At 36.5% G+C, this 25403-nt stretch overlaps 1 protein-coding gene and 1 pseudogene across 5 annotated transcripts in view; one reads left to right on the top strand and one right to left on the bottom strand.

Annotated features, from left to right (window-relative positions):
- The window catches only part of BRWD3 (bromodomain and WD repeat domain containing 3), a 124235-nt gene that overhangs the window by 27374 nt on the left and 71458 nt on the right, over positions 1–25403 (bottom strand). For 4 of the 5 annotated variants that reach the window (XM_033849197.2, XM_073799357.1, XM_033849195.2 and 1 more), the window contains 8 exons: positions 24747–24930; positions 21264–21357; positions 19101–19250; positions 16324–16400; positions 15565–15733; positions 14583–14696; positions 9969–10076; positions 7220–7344 (listed from right to left, as the gene is read on the bottom strand). In XM_033849197.2, coding sequence (XP_033705088.1) covers positions 7220–7344; positions 9969–10076; positions 14583–14696; positions 15565–15733; positions 16324–16400; positions 19101–19250; positions 21264–21357; positions 24747–24930 — 1021 coding nt within the window. The remainder of the gene's footprint in view (positions 1–7219; positions 7345–9968; positions 10077–14582; positions 14697–15564; positions 15734–16323; positions 16401–19100; positions 19251–21263; positions 21358–24746; positions 24931–25403) is intronic. The other variant, XM_033849196.2, reaches the window with a different exon arrangement.
- Positions 7879–8576, top strand: LOC141277640 (tubulin alpha-1C chain pseudogene; annotated as a pseudogene).

The raw sequence follows: 25403 nt of genomic DNA, 5'->3' as shown, positions 1-25403 counted from the left end.
CTAGATATTTTATTCTTTTTGTTGCAATGGTAAATAGGAGTGTTTTCTTAATTTCATTTTCATATTTTTCATCATTAGGGTATAGGAATGCCATAGATTTCTGTGCATTAATTTTGTATACTGCTACTTTACCAAATTCATTGATTAGTTCTAGTAGTTTTCCGGTAGCCTGTTTAGGATTCTCTATGTAGGGTATTATGTCATCTGCAAACAGTGACAGCTTTACTTCTTCTTTTCCAATTTGGATTCTTTTATTTCTTTTTCTTCTCTGATTGCTGTGGCTAAAACTTCCAAAACTATGTTGAATAATAGTGGTGAGAGTGGGCAACCTTGTCTTGTTCCTGATCTTAGTGGAAAAGGTTTCAGTTTTTTACCATTGTGGACGATGTTGGCTGTGGGTTTTTCATATATGGCCTTCATTATGGTGAGGAAAGTTTCCTCTATGCCTACTTTCTCCAGGGTTTTTATCATAAATTTGGTGGTGAATTTTGTCGAAAGCTTTCTCTGCATCTATTGAGAAGATCATATGGATTTTCTCCTTCAATTTGTTAATATGGTGTATCACATTGATTGATTTGTGTATATTGAGAATTCTTGCACTCCTGGAATAAATCTGACTTGATCATGGTGTATGATCCTTTTAATGTGCTGTTGGATTCTGTTTGCTAGTATTTTGTTGAGGATTTTTGCATCTATGTTCAACAGTGATATTGGCCTGTTCTTTTCTTTCTTTGTGACATCTTTGTCTGGTTTTGGTATCAGGGTGATGGTGGCCTCATAGAATGAGTTTGGGAGTGTTCCTCCCTCTGCTCTATTTTGGAAGAGTTTGAGAAGGATAGGTGTTAGCTCTTCTCTAAATGTTTGATAGAATTTGCCTGTGAAGCCATCTGGTCCTGGGCTTGGGTTTGTTGGAAGATTTTTAATCACAGTTACAATTTTAGTGCTTGTGATTGGTCTGTTCATATTTTCTATTTCTTCCTGGTTCCGTCTTGGCAGGTTGTGCATTTCTAAGAATTTGTCCATTTCTTCCAGGTTGTCCATTATATTGGCATAGAGTTGTTTGTAGTAATCTCACATGATCCTTTGTATTTGTGCAGTGTCAATTGTTACTTCTCCTTTTTCATTGCTAATTCTATGTCCTGCCACTCCCTTCTGGCTTGCAGAGTTTCTGCTGAAAGATCAGCTGTTATCCTTATGGGGATTCCCTTGTGTGTTATTTGTTGTTTTTCCTTTGCTGCTTTTAATACGTTTTCTTTGTATTTAATTTTTGATACTTTGATTAATATGTGTCTTGGCATGTTTCTCCTTGGATTTATCCTGTATGGGACTCTCTGTGCTTCTTGGACTTGATTGACTATTTCCTTTCCCATATTAGGGAAGTTTTCAACTGTAATCTCTTCAAATATTTTCTCAGTCTCTTTCGTTTTATTTTCTTCTTCTGGGACCCCTATAATTCGAATATTGGTGTATTTAATGTTGTCCCACAGCTCTCTGAAACTGTCCTCAGTTCTTTTCATTGTTTTTTTCTTTATTCTGCTCTGCAGTAGTTATTTCCACTATTTTGTCTTCCAGGTCACTTATCCGTTCTTCTGTCTCAGTTATTCTGCTATTGATTCCTTCTAGAGTATTTTTAATTTCATTTATTTTGTTGTTCATCATTGCTTGTTTCATCTTTAGTTCTTCTAGGTCCTTGTTAAATGTTTCTTGCATTTTCTCTATTCTACTTCCAAGATTTTGGATATCTTTACTATCATTATTCTGAATTCTTTTTCAGGTAGACTGCCTATTTCCTCTTCATTTGTTAGGTCTGGGTTTTTTTTTACCTTGCTCCTTCATCTGCTGTGTTTTTCTGTCTTCTCATTTTGCTTATCTTACTGTGTTTGGGGTCTCCTTTTTGCAGGCTGTAGGTTCGTAGTTCCCGTTGTTTTTGGTGTCTGTCCCCAGTGGCTAAGTTTGGTTCGGTGGGTTGTGTAGGCTTCCTAGTGGAGGGGACTAGTGCCTATGCTCTCATGGATGTGGCTGTATCTAGTCTTTCTGGTGGGCTGGTCCACATCCGGTGGTGTGTTTTGGGGTGTCTGTGGCCTTATTATGATTTTAGGCAGCCCCTCTGCTAATGGGTGGGGTTGTGTTCCTGTCTTGCTAGTTGTTTGGCATAGGGTGTCCAGACTGTAGCTTGCTGGTCGTTGAGTGAAGCTGGGTCTTGGTGTTAAGATTTAGGTCTCTGGGAAATTTTCGCCATTTGATGTTACATGGAGTTGAGAGGTCTCTTGTGGACCAGTGTTCTGAAGTTGGCTCTCCCACCTCAGAGGCACAGCACTGAATCCTGGCTGGAGCACTAAGAGCCTTCATCCACATGGCTCAGAATAAAAGGGATAAAAAATAGAAAGAGGATAAAATAAAATAAAATAAAGTAAGATAAAAATTTTAAAAGTTATTAAAATAAAAATTATTAAGAAAAAAAAATTTTAAGTAAAAAAAAAAAAAAAACAGAAAAACGGATGGACAGAACCCTAGGGCAAATGGTGAAAGCAAAGCTATACAGACAAAGTATCACAGAGAAGCATACACATACACACTCACAAAAAGAGGAAAAGAGGGAAAAATTATATATCTTGCTCCCTGAGTCCACCTCCTTAATTTGGGATGACTCGTTGTCTATTCAGGTATTCCACAGATGCAGGGTACATCAAGTTGATTGTGGAGATTTAATCCACTGTTCCTGAGGCTGCTGGGAGGGATTTCCCTTTCTCTTCTTTGTTCACACAGCTCCTGGGGTTCAGCTTTGGATGTGGACTTGCCTCTGCATGTCGGTCGCATCTGTTCTTCGCTCAGACAGGACGGGGTTAAAGGAGCAGCTGATTCGGGGGCTCTGGCTCACTCAGGCCGGGGGGAGGGAGGGGTATGAATGTGGGGCGAACCTGCAGAAGGAGAGGGTGGCATGACGTTGCAGCATCCTGAGGTGCGCCCTGTGTTCTCCCAGGGAAGTTGTCCCTGGATCACGGGACCCTGGCAGTAGCGGGCTGCACATCCTCCTGGGAAGGGAGGTGTGGATAGTGACCTGTGCTTGCACACAGGTTTCTTGGTGGTGGCAGCAGCAGCCTTAGCATCTCATGCCCGTCTCTGGGGTCCGCACTGACAGCCGCAGCTTGCGCCCATCTCTGGAGCTCCTTTAAGCAGCACTCTTAATCCCCTCTCCTCGTGCACCAGGAAACGAAGAGGGAGGAAAAAGTCTCTTGCCTCTTCGGCAGGTCCAGACATTTTGCCAGACCCCCTCCCGGCTACCTGTGGTGCACTAATCCCTTCAGGCTGTGTACACGCCGCCAACCCCAGTCCTCTCCCTGCGCTCCCACCGAAGCCCGAGCCTCAGCTCCCAGCCCTGCCCGCCCCGGCGGGAGAGCAGACAAGCCTCTTGGGCTGGTGAGTGCTGGTCGGCACCAATCCTCTGTGCGGGAATCTCTCCGCTTTGCCCTCCGCACCCCTGTGGCTGCACTCTCCTCTGCGGCTCCAAAGCTCCCCCCCTCTGCCACCTGCAGTCTCCGCCCACGAGGGGGCTTCCTAGTGTGTGGAAACCTTTCCTCCTTCACAGCTCCCTCCCACTGGTGCAGGTCCCGTCCGTATTCTTTTGTCTCTGTTTATTCTTTTTTCTTTTGCCCTACCCATGTACGTGGGGAGTTTCTTGCCTTTTGGGAGGTCTGAAGTCTTATGCCATCGTTCAGTGGGTGTTCTATAGGAGCAGTTCCACGTGTAGATGTATTTCTGATGTACCTGTGTGGAGCAAGGTGATCTCCGCATCTTACTCTTCCGCCATCTTCCTCAACTTTCCCTTATGACATTATTTATATCACTAACTATATTATTTATTTATTTATTTATTTATTTATTTATTTATTTATTATGTATTTATTTTTGGCTGCCTTGCGTCTTTGTTGCTGCGTGTGGGCTTTCTCTAGTTGCGGTGAGCAGGGGCTACTCCTCAATGTGGTGTGCGGGTTTCTCATTGTTGTGGCCTTTCTTGTTGGGGAGCACAGGCTCTAGGCCCATAGGCTTCAGTAGTTGTGGCATGCAGGTTCAGTAGTTGTGGCTCACGGGCTCTACAGTGCAGGGTCAGTAGTTGTGGCGCACGGGCTTAGTTGCTCCACGGCATGTGGGATCTTCCTGGGCCAGGGCTGGAACCCATGTCCCCTGCATTGGCAGGTGGATTCTTAACCACTGTGCCATCAGGGAAGCCCTATATCACTAGCTATATTATTTTTATCCTGTCTATTTTATAAGATTGTTGTTTCTTACATTACCCAGTTATGTAACCAGGTCTTCAACAAAACTAATGATGCTTCAATGTCTTGAGGCAATTGATCACATACATAGTTCCATATAAATTAATTGTAATAGCGCAACTCTAGATATGGGAAGAAGCAACAAGGGAGGATATTTCCTGGATTATAAGAGTCTAGTAAAACAAATGATGCTGAGCCTAATCCAGAAATAGCACATTGAGTGGCCTACCAACAAAGTCCTTGCTTGACCTAAGAATAAGCCTTCATAATGCCATGGGACAAATGGGTCATGACATTCTTCCCAAACCTTAGATGAATTTATGACCAACGGGGGTTACTGTAAACAGAAATATGTTGCCTGTGATTCCAGTTCTACAAGGATCAAGTCATTAGCCACTGTAGTTGCTGACCTACAGCACACCCTGAAAGGAATTCAAGATGAAACATTCTGTGTTTTGGATATATGGGCCCCTAGATAGTTAAGATGCATATGTAATGAAGAACTTCAGTGACCCCAGATTCTTGCATCTTCCCATATATAGAAAAGCACTAAAACCATTAACTGAGATATCGGATCCTTGTGACTAGCAATAACTAGCAGGACGTATGCTTGACAACAGGTATTTCCCAGCCCCCCAAAAATCATATATACGCTGGCTCATTCCCTCCTAACTCTTGAGAGCAGTTTGTCAGAGCTATCTTAGAGGCTGTCTCCTGGACTATAGTCCTCAGTGAGTCCCCAAAGAAAACTGAAACCCACAACTCTAACACTGTACATTTTTCAGTTGATATATATATATATAGAGAGAGAGAGAGAGAGAGCGAGAGAGAGCGAGAGAGAGACAGAGAGACAGAGAGAGAGGAAGAGAGAGAGAGAGAGAGAGAGAGAGAGAGAGAGAGCTATTAAGTGGAGAAACAAAGCAAGAATTATACAAAGCAAGAATTAAATATTAAACCTTGGTACTGGCACAAAAACAGAAAGATAGATCAATGGAACAGGATAGAAAGCCCAGAGATAAACCCATGCACATATGGACACCTTATCTTTGATAAAGGTGGCAGGAATGTACAGTGGAGAAAGGACAGCCTCTTCAATAAGTAGTGCTGGGAAAACTGGACAGATACATGTAAAATTATGAGATTAGATCACTCCCTAACACCATACACAAAAATAAGCTCAAAATGGATTAAAGACCTAAATGTAAGGCCAGAAACTATCAAACTCTTAGAGGAAAACATAGGCAGAACACTCTATGACATCAATCACAGCAAGATCCTTTCTGACCCACCTCCTACAGTAATGGAAATAAAAACAAAAAAAAACAAATGGGACCTAATGAAACTTCAAAGCTTTTGCACAGCAAAGGAAACCATAAACAAGTTGAAAAGACAACCCTCAGAATGGGAGAAAATATTTGCAAATGAAGCAACCGACAAAGGATTAATCTCCAAAATTTACAAGCAGCTCATGTAGCTCAATAACAAAAAAACAAACAACCCAATTCAAAAATGGGCAGAAGACCTAAATAGACATTTCTCCAAAGAAGATATACAGACTGCCAACAAACACATGAAAGAATGCTCAACATCATTAATCATTAGAGAAATGCAAATCAAAACTACAATGAGATATCATCTCACACCAGTCAGAATGGCCATCATCAAAAAATCTAGAAACAATAAATGCTGGAGAGGGTGTGGAGAAAAGGGAACACTCTTGCACTGCTGGTGGGAATGTGAATTGGTGCAGCCACTATGGAGAACAGTATGGAGGTTCCTTAAAAATCTACAAATAGAACTACCATATGACCCAGCAATCCCACTACTGGGCATATACCCTGAGAAAACCAAAATTCAAAAAGAGTCATGTACCAAAATGTTCATTGCAGCTCTATTTACAATAGGCTGGAGATGGAAACAACCTAAGTGCCCATCATCGGATGAACGGATAAAGAAGATGTGGCACATATATACAATGGAATATTACTCAGCAATAAAAGGAAACGAAATTGAGCTATTTGTAATGAGGTGGATAGATCTAGAGTCTGTCATACAGAGTGAAGTAAGTCAGAAAGAGAGAGACAATACCGTATGCTAACACATATATATGGAATTTAAGAAAAAAAATGTCATGAAGAACCTAGGGGTAAGGCAGGAATTAAGACACAGACCTACTAGAGAACGGACTTGAGGTTATGGGGAGGGGGAAGGGTGAGCTGTGACAGGGCGACAGAGAGTCATGGACATATACACACTAACAAACGTAGTAAGGTAGATAGCTAGTGGGAAGCAGCCGCATGGCACAGGGATATTGGCTCAGTGCTTTGTGACAGCCTGGAGGGGTGGGATAGGGAGGGTGGGAGGGAGGGAGACGCAAGAGGGAAGACATATGGGAACATATGTATATGTATAAGTGATTCACTTTGTTATAAAGCAGAAACTAACACACCATTGTAAAGCAATTATACCCCAATAAAGAGGTTAAAAAAAAAAGAACTATTAGAAAGCTATGTCAGAAAAGTCTCTTCTGCAATATCTATTGTTCAATAGTAAGTAATCCTTTCAAAGTATTAATATGGGTTTTATTTTATATAGTTAAGATTCTAATATTGTTTAAATACTAATATTTTACTAGTTATGGTTTTATAACTAAGTCTGCATTTAGATACTTAATGATTTGTTAAATATGGTTTCATATTTCTGAATATGAAAATCTTTAATATTGATCATTTTTGTGTATACTTTTAATAAAACATGCAACATATATTATTAAAAAACATTAAACCTTGGTCCTTAAACTCTAAAGCCTGTAGTGCTGTCATGTTTTCTTTCCCATTAAGACTTGTACTCTGCAGAATACATCATAGGGATTAAAATACACACACACACACACACACACACACACACACACACACACACACATATGATCCAAGATAGATACTCACTTAATGGAAAAAGATTCTCCAGTCATTTTGCCTGAAATGGGGTCCAGAAATGCAAGCTTCAAGCAGCACAGTGTAGGTGGTCCAACCTCATATTTGATTCCTACAATCTTAACAAATTCTTGTTCCTATTCATGAGAATAACAATAAATTATTACTTTCAATATAAATAATTGCCTAACATTTGCATATTATTTCATTATTATTTGAACAATTTAAAAATTATCTGAAACAACTTTGTAAATCAACTATACTCCAATAAAACTTTAAAAATAAAAAAAATAAAAATTATCCTAATACCCACCAGATACTAGGCACTCCACTAAGTGTTAAAGGTAAGAAGACATGGCTCTTGACCCCTTAATAGCAATTTGTAGTTTAGTGCAGGGCTATAAACCAATGATAAACAGCAGAATCCCCTTGGGAACATTTTTAAAATTCATGTTCCTAAACCCTACTACTATGGAATTGAGTTCACTATGTCTGGGGTAGAGCTCAGTCATATATATTTTGAAAAAACTCCCCAGGTTTTTCTCTGGGGAGTTAAGAATTGCTCTGCTGGTTAAGAATCACTCCTCTTGTCACTACTTCTCTCCTGAACTCCTTGATAGTCTGTCAATGGGAGATCTTTGTGGCCGTCTTCTCGCCTCCTCCAACCCCACAGAACCCTACAAGTCTCAGTCATGCGTGAGTGCATCTCCATCCATGTTGGCCAGGCTGGTGTCCAGATCAGCAATTTCTGCTGGGAGCTCTACTGCCTGGAACATGGCATCCAGCCTGATGACCAGATGCCAAGTGACAAGCCCATTGGGGGAGGAGATGACTCCTTCAACACCTTCTTCAGTGAGACAGGTGCTGGCAAGCATGTGCCCAGGACAGCGTTTGTAGACCTGGAACCCACAATCACTGATGAAGTTCACACTGGCACCTACCACCAGCTCTTCCACCCTGAGAAGATCGTCACAGGCAAGGAAGATGCTGCCAATAACTATTTCCATGGTCATTACACCATTGGCAAGGAGATCATTGACCTTGTCTTGGACCAAATTCGGAAACTGGCTGACCAGTGCACAGGCCTTCAGGGCTTCCTGGTTTTCCACAGCTTTGTTGGGGAACTGGTTCTGGGTTCACCTCCCTGCTGATGGAACGTCTCTCTGTCGACTATGGCAAGAAGGCTCACCTGGACCACAAGTTTGACCTGATGTATGTCAAGAGTGCCTTTGTTCACTGGTACGTGGGTGAGGGCATGGAGGAAAGAGAGTTTTCTGAGGCCTGTGAGGACATGGCTGCCCTTGAGAAGGAGTATGAGGAGGCTGGAGCGGATAGTGCTGAGGGAGAGGATGAGGGTAAAGAGTATTAACCTGTCTGCTGCAATTTTACACCCTTGTCTTGAGACTGTCTTATTTGTGTTCTGTGGAGCTGCCCATTGTGGCCCTATCTTGTCAATAAAAGTGATATTTCGATTTAAAAAAAGAAAATAATCACTCCTCTAGCAGAAATACAGTTTGTAAGTAGGCAGGTGGACATGTTATGTATATGTTTGGGAAAAGGACTTACACTTATGAGTGCCTACAATATTATTTTATAATACCATCCTTATACATTGTTATTAGTCACACTTAACAGATGACAAAACTGAGCCTCATGGGTACAGTGACTTGTTTCAAGTTATACACTAGTATATAGCAGAGCTGGGATTGAAATTCAGGTCTTATTCCAAAGCCCAGGCTCTTATACCACATATATGCTGCCTCCTAAAATTTCCTATAACCACAGGGTTAGAATTTAAAGTAGGAAATCATATGGTTTATTTATTCCTTTGATCCTAAAAAAAAAAAAACAAGAACAAAAACCTCAATTTTCACCTAATTCAGAACAGATGGTAGCATTCCTGTTTCCCAGGAGATGATTATGTAAAGCTCACTTGATAAGAAATTTTAGCACCTTACAACCTTAATACAATTTTTATGTTTCAATTCTTTATTTAAATAAATATATACATTCTCTCTTGCATCCTTCCTTTTAAGCATCATTACACAACAACTCTTCATTTACCTGGAAAACTATCGTAAAATTGCCCTTTACTCTCTTGCTCTCAGAGTTGAAAAAACAAAATGACAAAAACAAATGTAAACCTAAGTAGAAATGATGGTGTATGTATCTCTGTGTTTCTTTGTCTGTATTTATATAAGTATGAATGAATGAATGAATATGTATTTACAGTGAGAAAATCCTTCTCTAAAAAATAAACATATCTGTTTTATTCAGTGACATGTAGCTACATAGGTACTATATCAAAAGAAATAATAAATAAAGCACCACAAAGTCATGAGTTTCTTAGGATTTATGATATTTACTATATCCTAAATTTGCCAGAATCTCAAGGGTGTTTGTGGTCCACACATGCAGTCACAGTTTATAGAGCTTCTAGAACGTTCAAAGATGCTGAGGAAAATATCCACACCATGGAACTACTGCTTTGCTCCAATTATATCAATAGAATGGTATACACTACAGGACCTGAAGCTTGCAGGAAATTAGGTCAAATAATCAAGACAACAGGTGGCATACAAATTTCGGGAACCATAAAATGTGACCCATAACACTCAGCTGTACAAGAGTATGGTACATCACTTTATCCTGGATGCACAATCAACAGTGAAATATCCAGAAACTGAGAATAAACCTACAGGCTAATAACTTAATTCCCAAGATACTTCAATTGCATAGATTATTAATTTGGTGAACTTACCCTGAGATCCATTTTATTCCATGGCTGTTTTTGTAGGTTAACGCTGTATATTTTTGATTTTCTTACAGCCCGTATATAAGCTTCATGTCCTTGCCTAAAATATATAAGCTAAAAAAAAGCATGAGGTATTAAACAGCAGCATCCCATTTAACACCACTATACTTCCCAATATATTCCTACAAATGTCCTCTTCTGTTTACAAAGAATATAAATAATCATAATTTTGAAAAAATTTATACAATAAAGGTACTTATAATCAAATAATGTTCATTCAGTACTCATGCCTATGTAGCCCTGTGCTAAATATTGCAAAATAAAAACACACACAGTCCTTCTTCTCCCTAGCACCTTCATAAATTTCTGAAGAAACAGACTAATGACAAATGTACACAAAAGTGGTCACATTTTAAAGTAATATATTTCAATCTGTAATTGACATTCTAAAGCATCAACATTTTAATAGCCTACACATTATATATATATATATATATATATATATATATATATATTTCTAACCACAGGCTACTAAATACAGTAATTTCTAGACAGATTAAAATTTTTCTTTTGTAAGAAATAATATCAGAACTAGCATGGTATGGAAGGAAAATGAATCCAAGTGCTTGATAAAACTGTTCACCTCTTTAAGACAGCATTCACTACCATATTCTGATTCATTAAAAAAAGTTTCTTTCCCACAATAATTTTTTTTTTGTCCTCATACCATACTGACAGGTTCAAATCACCTCGCAACCACAAAAATCTTAGCCTCCTTTAAGGCTCAGAATACTGAATCTGATTAAACAATCAGCAAACATTTCCAAAGTGAATGCCAACCCTGGATACAGCTTATTGTCCCAAGTCTGTGCCCACCAGGGTAGAACAATGCCAGTGCAAATGGCCTTGCAGTAATGTTCCCTAAATATCCCTGGGTGCACTCTGTACCTGAGAAGCTTAAGATCAGGTTGCAAGTAGAATATGTAAGTAATGCCACCCTTCTTGTACACGTAGCTTCTTCCAAACAGCAGGCCTACTTTGTAGGCGTTTTTCCCACTCTGCTTCCTTTATTTATTATTAATCCAAACACCCCACAATCATTACACAAAGGCAACCATAGGGACAGGGAAGAAGTCAGGAGACCTGACTGCTGTTGGTGCTACCCTTACAGGCCATGTGACTCTGGCCTTCGACATGCTCACCTGTCAAATGAAGAGGACACTCTGCTGGCAGAGGTGTTTGAAAGATTAATAACAATAACAAAAGACAGACAGACTAGCATGCCTCAGGTACTATCCTAAGTGCCCTACAAATATCCTTTAATTTAATCCTTCCCAGAGCCCTATAAGGTAGATACCTTTATCCCCACTGTACAGTTGATGAAACTAGGGCACAGAGAAGTAATTTGTCAAAATCTTATTAGGTTTCATGCACTCCAATGTCCATTGCAGCACTATTTACAATAGCCAGAAGCAACACTGAAGCAACCTAAATGTTCAACAGAGGAATGGATGAAGAAGGTGTGGTACATATATATAATGGAATATTACTCAGCCATAAAAAAAATGAAATTGAGTTATTTGTAGTGAAGTGGATGGACCTAGAGTCAATAAAAAAGAACAAAGTAATGCCATTTGCAGCAACATGGATGGACCTAGATTTGTCATACTGAATGAAGTCAGAAAGGGAAAAACAAATATCATTATGATACCACTTATATGTGGAATCGAATAAAAAAGGGTACAAATGAACTTATTTACAAAATAGAAGTAGAGTCACGGATGTAGAAAACAAACTTATGGTTATCAGGGAATAAGGGGGAAAGGAATAAATTAGGAGATTGGGATTGACATATACCCACTACTATACATAAAATAGATAACTAATAAGAACCTTCTGTATAGCACAGGTAACTCTACTCAGTACTCTGTAATGGCATATATGGGAAAAGAATCAAAAAAGAAAAAAAGGGCTTCCCTGGTGGCGCAGTGGTTGAGAGTCCGCCTGCTGATGCAGGGGACACGGGTTCATGCCCCGGTCCGGGAGGATCCCACATGCCGCGGAGCGGCTGGGCCCGTGAGCCATGGCCACTGGGCCTGCGCGTCCAGAGCCTGTGCTCCGCGACGGGAGAGGCCACAGCAGTGACAGGCCCGCGTACCACAAAAAAAAAGAAAAAAAAAAGAGTGGATATATGTATATGTATAACTGACTCACTTTGCTGTACACCTGAAACTAACACAACATTGTAAATCAACTATACTCCAATAAAAATTTTTAAAAAAAGAAAAAAAAACCTTATGTTTCCTATAATATTTTTAAAGGGGTGGTAGAGATAAATAGAAGAAAGTAATGTAAAAAATACCATACTATGGAGATTTTAAAAATACACTGACATATTCTACCAATCAACACTAAGTCAGAATTTCTAATAGTTAAAAATACAAGTAAAAATTTTTTAAACGTTTAAATATTAGTATATAAACACAACTGTAGTGGTAAAAAAATGTCATTACCATGCTTACCAATAACATGATAAGCATGTTATTCAGATATCCTTTATTATATATTTATTCCTGTACTCAACAAATATTGATCAAATATATATGTACAAGGCACTGGGTTCTATGGTAAGACATCAAAATAAAATCCTTTCCCTCAAGGATATGGACAGACATGTAGATGTATGAGTATGATACAAGGCAGAATGTAGAATGTATCATAAGAGAGAAATAATTTAGGTGGGAAAGCATATGAAGAAGGAGTGGCAAGCAAATGGTAAGTAGGGATAACATGCAAAAGAAGTTGGCATTTAAGTTAAACCTTGAAAAATGAGCATTTTGAGAGGCAATGACCTGTGGGTAGGGGTATTCCAGGCAAAATAATGAAGCCTTAACACTTAAAAGTAAAAAGTAATGCTGTCATTAACAGATTGATTATATAAAAGTATGTTTCTGCCTTTATGGGTTCTTTAACAACATTCTTTAATTCACGTATTTCACTGTCTGATTCACTTATACACCTTTTCCATTACCTGAACAACTGTCATTACCTAATACACATTAGTCTTGAAGCATATAATCATGTACTGAGTTTAACAAAATAAAGGGAAAGGTAAATATGGTCCTATAAAATAGAGAGGAGTCTCAGATCATAGAGTATACAGATCCTTATTCTGTTCTAAGATTTTTTTTAATATTTATTTGCTTATTTATTTATTTATTTTTGGCTGCATTGGGTCTTAGTTGCAGCACATGGGATCTTTTGCTGTGGCATGTGGGCTTCTCTCTAGTTGCAGCGCATGGGCTCTCTAGTTGTGGTGCACAGGCTCCAGAGCACATGAGCTCTGTAGTTGCGGCACACGGGCTCTCTAGTTTTGGCATGCAGGCTCCGTAGTTGTGGCAAGCAGGCTTAGTTGCCCCTTAGCATGCAGGATCTTAGTTCCCTGACCAGGGATTGAACCTGCGCTCCCTGCACTGGAAGGCGGATTCTTAACCACTGGACCACCAGGAAGTCCCCCTGTTCTAAGATTAATTCAAAATTATTTCTCTTAAGCCTCCATAAAAAAAGGCAATAAATACAAGAAATAGTGATTTTTGGATATACCCCTAAGAAAGCTCTTCTAAGTTTTTTCATACAGCATTCATCCAGAGCACGTTTTACTAAAATAACCAAACAAACGAGCATTGCTCAAAAGTCCGACACTTACAAGAAGACACACTTAGGAAAGGAAACATTTTAATAATATCAAAAGATATTATAATAATAAGTAATAGCTTAATTGTAAGGCTACTTGGTAGCTATCTCTGGTACAAAATATCTATAGAAGACAATTATAGAAAAGTTTGGTAAAATTTTTATTGGTTCCAAGACTTTTAGAACCATTTCCAAGGTTCTGCTCCTTCTTTATTATGATGATAATATTACATTCCTACTATGGGTCTTAAGTTGAAAACTGTGGGTAAGCATTTAATCATTCAAAAATGAATGATTAGTCAACATGTCAGAGACTATACAAGCCAACTAGGGCTCAAAATATAACAATGCTACCATAATTTTCATAAGAAAATCAAATAAAAATCTTTCACTGTATAGAATTTAAATCAATTTTTGACTGACCAATCATAAATATGGCTGTTATTCAATCATAGGTTCAGTAGGAAGGCCTTGTTTGTGAAATGACTTTCCCGTAAGCATTGAAAGGGGTGATCATCCTCTAGAATATTTTCTATCAGGTTGAGCATGGGCTTCTTTTAAAAAAACAAAAAAACAAAAAACAGTATTAGGACTTGATTAGGATTCAAAATACCACTCAATTCTACTATGTGGCAATTAAGATAAAAATAAAGACAATTATTTTCATGGCTTCACAAGCCAATCAATTTATCTCAATGTTCATTGAGCATCTACTATACTAAAGACTCTGTGTCAAGCCCTACAAAGGACACAAAAATTAGTAAGATTCAGTCACTGTCCACAATAAATATATAATTGAGCAGCACAGTTAAGATGGTGGACATATAACTATAACAGAATTGAGAATATGAATGGCCTAAGACTGATATTAAAGTGAGTACTCTTGAGGTTCCAAGAGAAAAACGTTATTTAACAGAAAACAATTACCTCGTCTCCCATCTGTGGGACAAACGGGGAACGTCGTGGTATGGTATCCAAGATCCACTGAGGGGCAAACCATTCTTCACTGGGCTCACCTGCCATAGAAACCAGTCCTCCTTTCTAAAATATAGTTCACAAACATATAAACTGTAAATATATGAACAATTGTAGAAAAAATAGCAGGTAGAAAATGTTAAAAACATCAGGTTATAATAAAACACAAAATATACAAACTTTACACATTTTCTTTTACCAATTAATTATGCATAACTTTTGTACCAATAAAACAATCAAGTGAGTAACATGTTCAATTTTGGCTGACAGATAATATGACACTATATACTATCTAAAACCCACAAATTTTACTCTTCATGTCCCTAGTATATCAAAGGAATTCAAATACAAGTAACACAATAACTTTTTGCCAATTAAATGATGACAATCAAGAAGATAATTCTGTCTACTAAAGCAAGAGGTTACAGAATGAATACAGAACCCATTTTTAAATTAATATTCAAGGAACTCCGTGGATTAGGTTTTTACATCATTCAAATGAAATTATAGTGGGAAATAAAACCCCATCATTGGGATGAAATAAAAACATAAAGAAACAGAGGAAGCCCTACATGATTTATCATATCCTTCCATTTTACAAGTCAAAAATATATAGAAATTTATGACTGGTGATATGACAAGAATAATCCTTTTATACTACAGTGGCTTATTTAAAAACTCTACTACATTTTAACAAACAACTGTCAAAATGTTTTATTTAATGTTAACATAATAATGAAAATATTCTAGCCTCTACTTTTGACAACAGAAAAATTTCAAAATATCTTTACATCTTTTATACAATTTTACTTAGTTTCTCAGATGGAATATTATTTTTAGATAAAAGTGAAGTGTTACTGTTAAATATTCAAGTATCAAAGGAAAAAACCAAAACCTCCCCCAAAAAAGAAAAACAACCTGTAAACTTACAAACCTTCTTTCTAGTCTGTTTAGGTTTCTTTTGCCGTTCTTCAAGTGACTTCAAATTCTCCTCCTCAGAGCTGCTGCATATTTTCCGTGTTGCCTGTCTCGTTTGCCTTTTTGGAGGTTGCAAATTTATTCCAGCATCTGCTGTCCAATCAGAATATTCACTTGATGAATCACTGTAAATAATACATAAGTTCAGAAAAGGAATAGTTTTGCCTCATGATTGAAAGATGATCATTTTGTAATCAAACAGCATTATAAATGACATGGTTTGATTTTGTTCTAACCAAAGATAAAAAAATATCAAATATAGAATTTTGATCATTACCTAAGTGATTTTAGTGAAATGCTTCTTGGATAAAGTATAATGCTTAGTTTCCCATAACAGGATTTAAAATTCAAAATTCCTGTCCAAATCACAAAAGCTTCTTTAAATAAAGATGTTCCTTATCCCTGGAAATGGTTAAATATAGTTGTTTTAAACCTGAAATAAATACACATAGCCTGCCAAGGTGTAGAATCTTGGATTTACAAAGAATCTTATTTTACAGATGGAACTATTTTAGGGAACTAAAGTCCATGATGACATGCGCAAAAAGATATTGGTAGAGCTAGGATAAAACAACAGGTCTCTGGGCTTCCAACCCAGTACTCTTTCTACTATAAAATACTATTTTAACTCTGGCTTTACCAAATTCCTACAAGAACATAATTTCACATTAAAACTGTCAAATGATTTTGACCAAATCAAAACCATTAAAACTACCTGGAGGAACTTTCACTTTGCCATTCAATAACAGGATCCTCTATAGAAGCATCACTTGTGCCAACTGTTTCATCTTCCTGCAACAAAGAGCCAGCAATTGAGATATATTGTTATTATTAACTAGCATATTATTAATTAGCATATATTACCTGTTTTATAACACTTTTTGTAGTCCCCCCCCAAAGAAAAGTTCTAGTTAAAATGTATGTAATCATTTTTCTATATATACTTGTAACTCATAACTAAGCCTACCAAGTATTTAAAAATTTCTAGCATCTACTATCTTACTGATATGACACACCTTTTCTTATTTCAAAGACGCAATAGACTCCTTAAGAAATGCAAATATAACCCTCTTAAATTTTGTTAAAACCACTGTTTTCTTTTTTTAATTGAAGTATAGTTGATTTACAATGCTGTGTTAGTTTCATATATACAGCACAGTGATTTGGTTTTTGTTTGTTTTTCATTGGGGTACAGTTGCTTTACAATGTTGTGTTAGTTTCTGCTGTACAACAAAGTGAATCAACTATATGTATACATATAACCCCTCCCTCTTGATTCAGTTTTATATGTATATATATACATGAAAAAAATATATATGAATTTATATGAATATATATATTCTTTTTCAGATTCTTTTCCCTTATAGAAAGCCATTGTTTTAAAAAATACCTACACAAAAAAAGATAAAAATACCTATATGCCTCTACCAAGTTAATAAATTACTCTCCATAAAAAAGTTAATCATCTTTTTATTACGTAAGATCTCAAACGTATCAAAGTAGAGGAAATAGATAACATCCTTGTGTACACAATCTCCAGTTTAGACAATAACTCACTGCCTATCTTGTATATATACCCTTACCAACTGCCTCATACCTCAGGAATTATTGTGAAAAAAAAGCATTTCCACTATAAATATTTATTAAGATAAGGATTCTTTTTAAAAACATAACCACAACACAATCAGTACATTAAAAAGATAACAATTCTTTTCTTTTTCTTTTTTAATAACAGCCTATTGAGATAGAACTCACATACCATAAACTTCACCACTTCAGAGTATACAGTTCAATGGTTTTTAGTATATTCAGAGCTGTTCAACCATCACCACTAATATTAGAACACTTTCATCACCCCAAAAGAATCCCTAAACCCATTAGCAAGGACCCCTCACTCCCCACTACCTCAAGCCCCTGGCAGCCACCAATCTACTTTTGGTCTTGGTACTCTTGTCAAAGTACCACATCCTTTGAACAACAAAATCTGTACCAAGTAATCTTCGTTTTTCTTCTCTCGTCTTCTTTTTCATGTATTTTTAATTTTCTTAACCATCTTAAATTGCTACGTTGCCCTGAATTTCTCCTTGCCTATCTGTCTTAGTGACACTCATGCAACAGGACTCTATAATCCATCTACATTCAATGTATTTTTGTTTTAATTCTTTTAAGTCCATGGCTCAGAGGCAATAGTTTTTTAAAAAAAATTTTATTGGAGTATAGTTGCTTTACAATGTTGTGCTAGCCTCTACTGTACAGCAAAGTGAACCAGCCATACACACACACACATCCCCTCTCCTCTGGATTTCCTTCCCATCCAGGTCACCAAAGAGCACTGAGTAGAGTTCCCCATGCTATACAGTAGGTCCTCATTAGCCATCTATTCCATACATATCAATAGTGTTTATATGTCAATCCCAATCTCCCAATTCATCCCACCCCCCCTTCCCCCTTGTTATCCATACATTTGTTCACTACGTCTGTCTCTATTTCTGCTTTGTAAATAAGACTGTCTATACCAATTTTTTCGGATTCCACATATATGTGTTAATATACAATATTTGTTTTTCTCTTTCTGACTTACTTCACTCTGTATGATAGTCTTGAATATGTGATCATTCTTTTCAGATCAAGATTTTCATGGGTGGGGGGAGAGAAGGAGGGATATCATTGATAAGAGTTAAAGAATTGTGAATGGTGGGAGAAGAATGAGGGTACCATACATTATCAATGCATAATTAAACCCTCATTATTCACTTAAATACTATAGTTATTAAGAGAACAAAAGGAAAGGACTGGAGAAGAGAGGAACATGAGGAAAAGAACTGCTATAGTTTTTATTTCATTACCATGAAAAAGGTAGGTCTGAAAAAAATCATCACTCAGTAATCTCCATGACTGGTAAAGTCAACAATAACAGAAAACATGTATATTATGATTACACAGTCAACAAGTTCTGGAACTGTATAACTAGTTATCACAGTTAATATTCCACTTCTTTCCATTTCTAGGCAGATTTGCTCTCACTCTCTTTTCTTACTGTCCCAAAGCCAAACTTTTCCTGGCATGTTTGATACCCTCAACCAAGATAATATCTTGGGTACAAATAAGAGAAGATATCTAAAGGAGTTCAATATAATGCTCGAATTTGCCTATTAAATGCCTTATTAATAAATAATACTCATAAGATCATCATTAAAATAATTTTCTATTAAATTGACCCTTAAAAGTAAACCCAAAGTTTATCAAATTGTTACTTCTTTCGTGATATGTCGATTTTCAGCCTTTCATAGAAAAAAAGAACTTTGAAAAGGAATCTAGGTATCAGATATGCCTTAACTTCTTTGTGATTTTACAAGGTCTCGAATATTGACCTCATTGATAGTCTCATGTTATTAAACCTAGTTGAAAAATTTTAAAAAAAGTAAACCCAAAGTGATGACACTAACTGGGAAACAAAAAATTACATTGAGTAAATAATAGCAGATATCTAACCTCTGAGGAGCTATCTGAGTCTTCCTGTACACCTGAATTTTGACATGATGCTTGTGAATTATGCTCTATGTTGGATCGTGTTTGGTAAGTATGCTGACGTTTGCGTTGTGTCCTTCGTAAAGACCGCCCACAGCTAGGCGGATAATCATTCTATAAAACAGAAGGAAAATAAATTTTAAAAAATGAAAGCCTCAGTGAATATACACAAAAGAACACATATAAAGAGAATCAATTGGGCTTGATTTGGAGTGAGGGTGGAGGTAAGAGATAGGAATAAATTTCCTAAAAGAAAACCCAAGATATATTTTTATACTATGTTTTTACATAAAAATATATACTTCTTCTTTTTTTTTTTTTTTTTTTTTTTTTGTGGTACATGGGCCTCTCACTGTTGTGGTCTCTCCCATTGTGGAGCACAGGCTCCGGACGTGCAGGCTCGGTGGCCATGGCTCACAGGCCCAGCCGCTCCGCGGCATGTGGGGTCTTCCCAGACCGGGGCACAAACCTGTGTCCCCTGCATCGGCAGGTGGACTCTCAACCACTGCGCCACCAGGGAAGCCCCAAAATATACTTCATTTTTATATATTTAACACACTTCCATTAATACTGATTACTTTCTGTATTTTGAAAACTTTGTGATCAAATTAAAGACAGTGCTGAAATTCTAAGCTGCAAGAATCTGCCCACTCAGAATTTACATATACCATATTATCTACAATTTATTACAGGATGAAGCAAGATATCTATATCATATGTATGTGTATATATAATTCTTAATATAACATGTATTTCTTTAGTTCTATAAAAAACTACATTTAGTAAACGAGTCAAAATAAAAATTTAATTTTTAATAACAAAAATGTAAAGTAAAAACTGTTTTATTCTACCCTTTACAAGTATAAAATATTATTACTGATATACCATATGTCAAAACTATAACCCTAATATGTCATCAGGAGTAAACAAGCTTAAAGGTCTTCTAAATCAGTATCAAGGGCCAGTTTCTTATCTTACATGTAAATGTTTCTCATTTTCAATATAAATAAAAATGTTTACAGATCCAACTACCCTGTTTATTAGTCTCAGACAAGTCTGATGTTTGACAAATCAGCTTAGCAGGAAAAAAGAATATAAATCATGGATGTGAGTCATTCAAAATCTCTAAGAAAATAATCTTATCAGAGAACATCATATAAGCTAATAAAATCTGAATAGAAATTAAGAAAGTGGGTATCAAAATGATGTAAGAATATTTAGAGATATTCATATAATAATTACCTGAAATTGTATTTATCAATACTGAAAAGACACTTAAAATTCAGTACCCATTGCTTATATTTCCTTAATAAGATTAAAATCAACCTAGACTTTCCAATTTACCATACTCTTCAGGAGTTATAGTTGTTAGTTCCGAGAACAAAACTATATTCTTATGTCACTAGTTTGTTCAACCTCAGAGTACTAGTAAGGGGCTTAACATGCACCTAATGGAGTACAGGGATCTTATTTCCTGATTAGCAGTTTCTACTGGGAATATGAATCTTCCTAATGTATATAGAACAGATTTTGCTCCTGTCTAATTAGGTAGGCCAGGAGTAAGCCTAGGGCAGGGGTCAGCAAACTTTTTCTGTAAAGGGGCAGAGTACAAATATTTTGGCTTTGCAGGTCATATGATCTCTGTGGCAACTACTCAACTCCATATAGCATGAAAGCAATCATAGACAATACATAAATGAATAGGTATGGCTGTGCTCCAATAAAACTTTATTAATAGGAATAGGCAGTAGACCAGATTTAGTCCATGGGCAGTTTGCCAACCTCTGGCCTAGGGTATCTGAACATTTGTTTTACATTGTGATTAGTGATACAGCATTAATTTTAAAGTTCTACTTTAACCATATGAAAATGGTATTTTAATACAAATGTCTTATACCTACAATGACCACATATCCTAGATTTGGGGGGATAGTTCTAACTTTGTGTAATTTTATCCTTATTAATAATAACCATATATCTCCATTTGGGGTTTTAAAAAAATAGTTTCCCTATATACAGACACCTATCAAAATAATCCCTTAATACATAACTTCCACCTTTCAAAAACCTGGTACCTGCAAATATTTACAAATAGTGTATTGCAAAGTACTGTAAAGCTAAACTTACCCTTTGGGTAGCATAAGATGGCTTTTTCTTCTTTTCGACTGTATAAAGACTGATTTCTATGTCACCTTTAGCAGTTCGACATTCTTCCTGAACCCTAATAACATATCAAAGGTCAAAGTAACAGAAAATCATCAAAGAGCAAACCAATGGTTTATTTATTATTAGAGAAATGCAAATCAAAACTACAATGAGGTATCACCTCACACCAGTTAGAATGGGCATCGTCAGAAAATCTACAAACAACAAATGCTGGAGAGGGTGTGGAGAAAAGGGAACCCTCTTGCACTGTTGGTGGGAATGTAAATTGATACAGTCACTATGGAGAACACTATGGAGGTTCCTTAATAAAATAAAAATAGAATTACCATATGATCCAGCAATCCCACTACTGGGCATATACCCAGAGAAAACCATAATTCAAAAAGACACATGCACTCCAATGTTCATTGCAGCACTATTTACAATATCCAGGTCATGGAAGCAACCTAAATGCCCATCGACAGACAAATGGATAAAGAAGATGTGGTACATATATATAATGGAATATTATTCAGCTATAAAAAGGAATGAAATTGGGTCATTTGTTGAGACATGGATGGATCTAGAGACTGTCATACAGAGTGAAATAAGTCAGAAAGAGAAAAACAAATATCGTATATTAACGCATATATGTGGAACCTAGAAAAATGGTACAGATGAACTGGTTTGCAGGGCAGAAATTGAGACACAGATGTAGAGAACAAACGTATGGACACCAAAGGGGGAAAGCGGCGGGGGTGGTGGGGGTGGGGGTGTGATGAATTGGGAGATTGGGATTGACATGTATACAGTGATGTGTATAAAATTGATGACTAATAAGAACTTCCTGTATAAAAAAAATAAAATAAAATTCAAAATAAATAGATAACAAAAACACTTCTAAATATAAAATTGGACATTTAAACCATTTTAGGTATGTAACTCAGTGGTATTAATAACATTTACAATGTTGTGTAACCATCATCACTATTTCTAAAACTTTTTCATCACTCCAAACATAAACTTTGTAACCATTAAGCAATAACTCTTTATTTCTCCTTTCACCAGCCCCTGCTAACCTCTAATCTACTTTATGTCTCTATGAATTTGCCTACTCTAGATATTTCATGTAAGTGGAATTATACACTATTTGCCCTTTTGTGTCTGGCTGATTTCACTAAGCATTATGTTTTCCATGTTTATCCATGTTATAGCAAGTATCAGAAGTTTTTATGGCTGAATTATATTCCAGTGTATGTATATATCACACTTTACTTATCCATTCATCTGTTGACAGACACTTGGATTGTTTCTACAATTCAGCTATTATGAAATAATGCTACAATAAACATTGGCATACAAGTATCTGAGTCCCTGTTTTCAATTCTACTTCTAACGTTTTGAACAGAGAATTATTTCATATTGTTCTACTGCCAGGGGGTAGCATTCAGTTCATATATTAGCTATGTCTCCCTTTTCTTATTACTGCTAAAGAAAGAAAAGGTGAAACCAAATTAATTTTGCTACTTGTTGGCTCAGCTGGTAAAAAGGTTTTGCTAGGAAGATATCATGATTTGAATGGATTTTCTATGTTCTCTGTCAATGTCCTTTCTGTTTTCCAAATCTATTTCTAGTTGCTGTGCATTATCTGGAGTCAATATTACAGTAAATGTTAAGGTTTACAAATAAGGATAGGGATTCTAAGTTTGAAATTCATCCTAATGAAATCCTTTCATCCAAAGAAGTCTACTTAAATGATATTTCTAAATATATGCTAAGCACTGGGTCTACTACATACCTATACTGCACTCCCAAACTGCTCCAATTCTGAGTTTCCTCAGAACAACTGTTGAATATTGGGTCCATGTATCACTGACATATTTAATCACATATGGCCTCATGTTCTTACTTAATAGTATTTTTTCATATCTTCTAACCTAGACTATAAATTCAAAGAAGACAGAGATTATGTTTTTTCATTTTTCAGTATTCCCCAAAACATTTACCACAAAGCTAAGCAAATTTAAGATAATCTTTAAATAGTTATGGAACGAACTAATGAAATAATGTGGAAAAACTAATGCATGGCTCAGCTAAATTAAAGAAAAACACCTTAGTTATTAGCCTAACATAGTACATTTTATTTTATTTTATTTTATTTTATTTTATTTATTTATTTTTTTAGTACATTTTATTTTTTAACATCTTTATTGGAGTATAATTGCTTTACAACAGTGTGTTGGTTTCTGCTTTATAACAAAGTGAATCAGCTATATGTATACATATATCACCATATCTCCTCCCTCTGGTGTCTCCCTCCCACCCTCCCTATCCCACCCCTCTAGGTGGTCACAAAGCACAAGCTGATCTCCCTGTGCTATGCGGCTGCTTCCCACTAGCTATCTATTTTACATTTGGTACTGTATATAAGTTGATGCCACTCTCTCACTTCGTCCCTCCCCATGTCAAGTCCATTCTCCACATCTGTGTCTTTACTCCTGTCTTGGCCCTAGGTTCTTCAGAACCATTTTTGTTTTTTTTTTAGATTCCATATATATGTGTTAACATATGGTATTTGTTTTTCTCTTTCTGACTTACTTCACTCTGTATGACAGACTCTAGGTCCATCCACCTCACTACAAATAACTCAATTTTGTTTCTTTTTATGGCTGAGTAATATTCCATTGTATATATGTGCCACATCTTCTTCATCCATTCATCTGTCGATGGACACTTAGGTTGCTTCCATGTCCTGGCTACTGTAAATAGTGCTGCAATGAACATTGTGGTACATGACTCTTTTTGAATTATGGTTTTCTCAGGGTATATGCCCAGTAGTGGGATTGCTGGGTCGTATGGTAGCTTTATTTTTAGTTTTTTAAGGAAACTCCATACTGTTCTCAATAGTGGCTGTATCAATTTACATTCCCACCAACAGTGCAAGAGGGTTCCCTTTTCTCCACACTCTCTCCAGCATTTATTGTTTGTAGATTTTTTGATGATGGCCATTCTAACTGGTGGGAGATGATACCTCACTGAAGTTTTGATTTGCATTTCTCTACCTCACTGAAGTTTTGATTTGCATTTCTCTAATGATTAGTGATGTTGAGCATTCTTTCATGTGTTTCTTGGCAATCTGTATATCTTCTTTGGGCAAATGTCTATTTAGGTCTTCTGACCATTTTTGGGTTGGGTTGTTTGTTTTTTTGATATTTAGCTGCATGAGCTGCTTGTAAATTTTGGAGATTAATCCTTTGTCAGTTCCATCATTTGCAAATATTTTCTCCCATTCTGAGGGTTGTCTTTTCAACTTGTTTATGGTTTCCTTTGCTGTGCAAAAGCTTTTAAGTTTCATTAGGTCCCATTTGTTTATTTTTGTTTTTATTTCCATTTCTCTAGGAGGTGGGTCAAAAAGAGTACATTTTAATTTACTTACTCAAAAAGAATGTTACCATACTGACTCACCTACTAACTCCATTATTTAGTTCATTGACCACCACTCTTCTGCTCCATGCCATGAGATCTCTTTCAGTGGCCATCTGGCTTCTAGGAGCATTGTTATGCATTTGTCGGACACCTTCAATTTGACCACTACGTCGGAGTCCAATGTTTGGGGAAGAAGATATGTCCATATTTGGATTTCTCAGAGCTAAAACAAAAACAAAGGAAGGCACCACTCTCTCAGCAAAGGCACCAAACTTTTCCAGATTAGAGCTCTAAATAAAATAGGAGATTCAAAGACAGTACTGCTGGACAATATTGCTATCCCTTTTTTATACATTTTCTGTACCCCCTTTATGTTTTTTACAGTCTTATAGATAAAGAGGCACTCAATAAATGTTTACTGTCTCTATAGCTCTTTTAATTTTTTCCAGAGGACTTTCACATCTGTCATCTACTAAATGCTCAGTAAATACAAAAGGTGTATTTAACATATTTGGTAGATTCATAAATGTTATTAGTACTAGTTCAGAAAGCAGCTTTTTAATCTAAATTCTACCTTTATTTAGCCCATGAAAAGGTTTTTGAATAGAACTCCAATAAAGCTTTCAAAAATAGTACGAAAAAAATATTAAAAAAATTTTAAACTATCAAAATTTCATTTTCAAAATTGATGAGGAG

This window comes from Tursiops truncatus, chromosome X, assembly GCF_011762595.2.
Source record: "Tursiops truncatus isolate mTurTru1 chromosome X, mTurTru1.mat.Y, whole genome shotgun sequence".
In the NCBI taxonomy this organism is placed as follows: domain Eukaryota; kingdom Metazoa; phylum Chordata; class Mammalia; order Artiodactyla; family Delphinidae; genus Tursiops; species Tursiops truncatus.
Note: the sequence above shows the minus strand (reverse complement) of the source record. Positions and strands in the feature narration are given on the sequence as shown.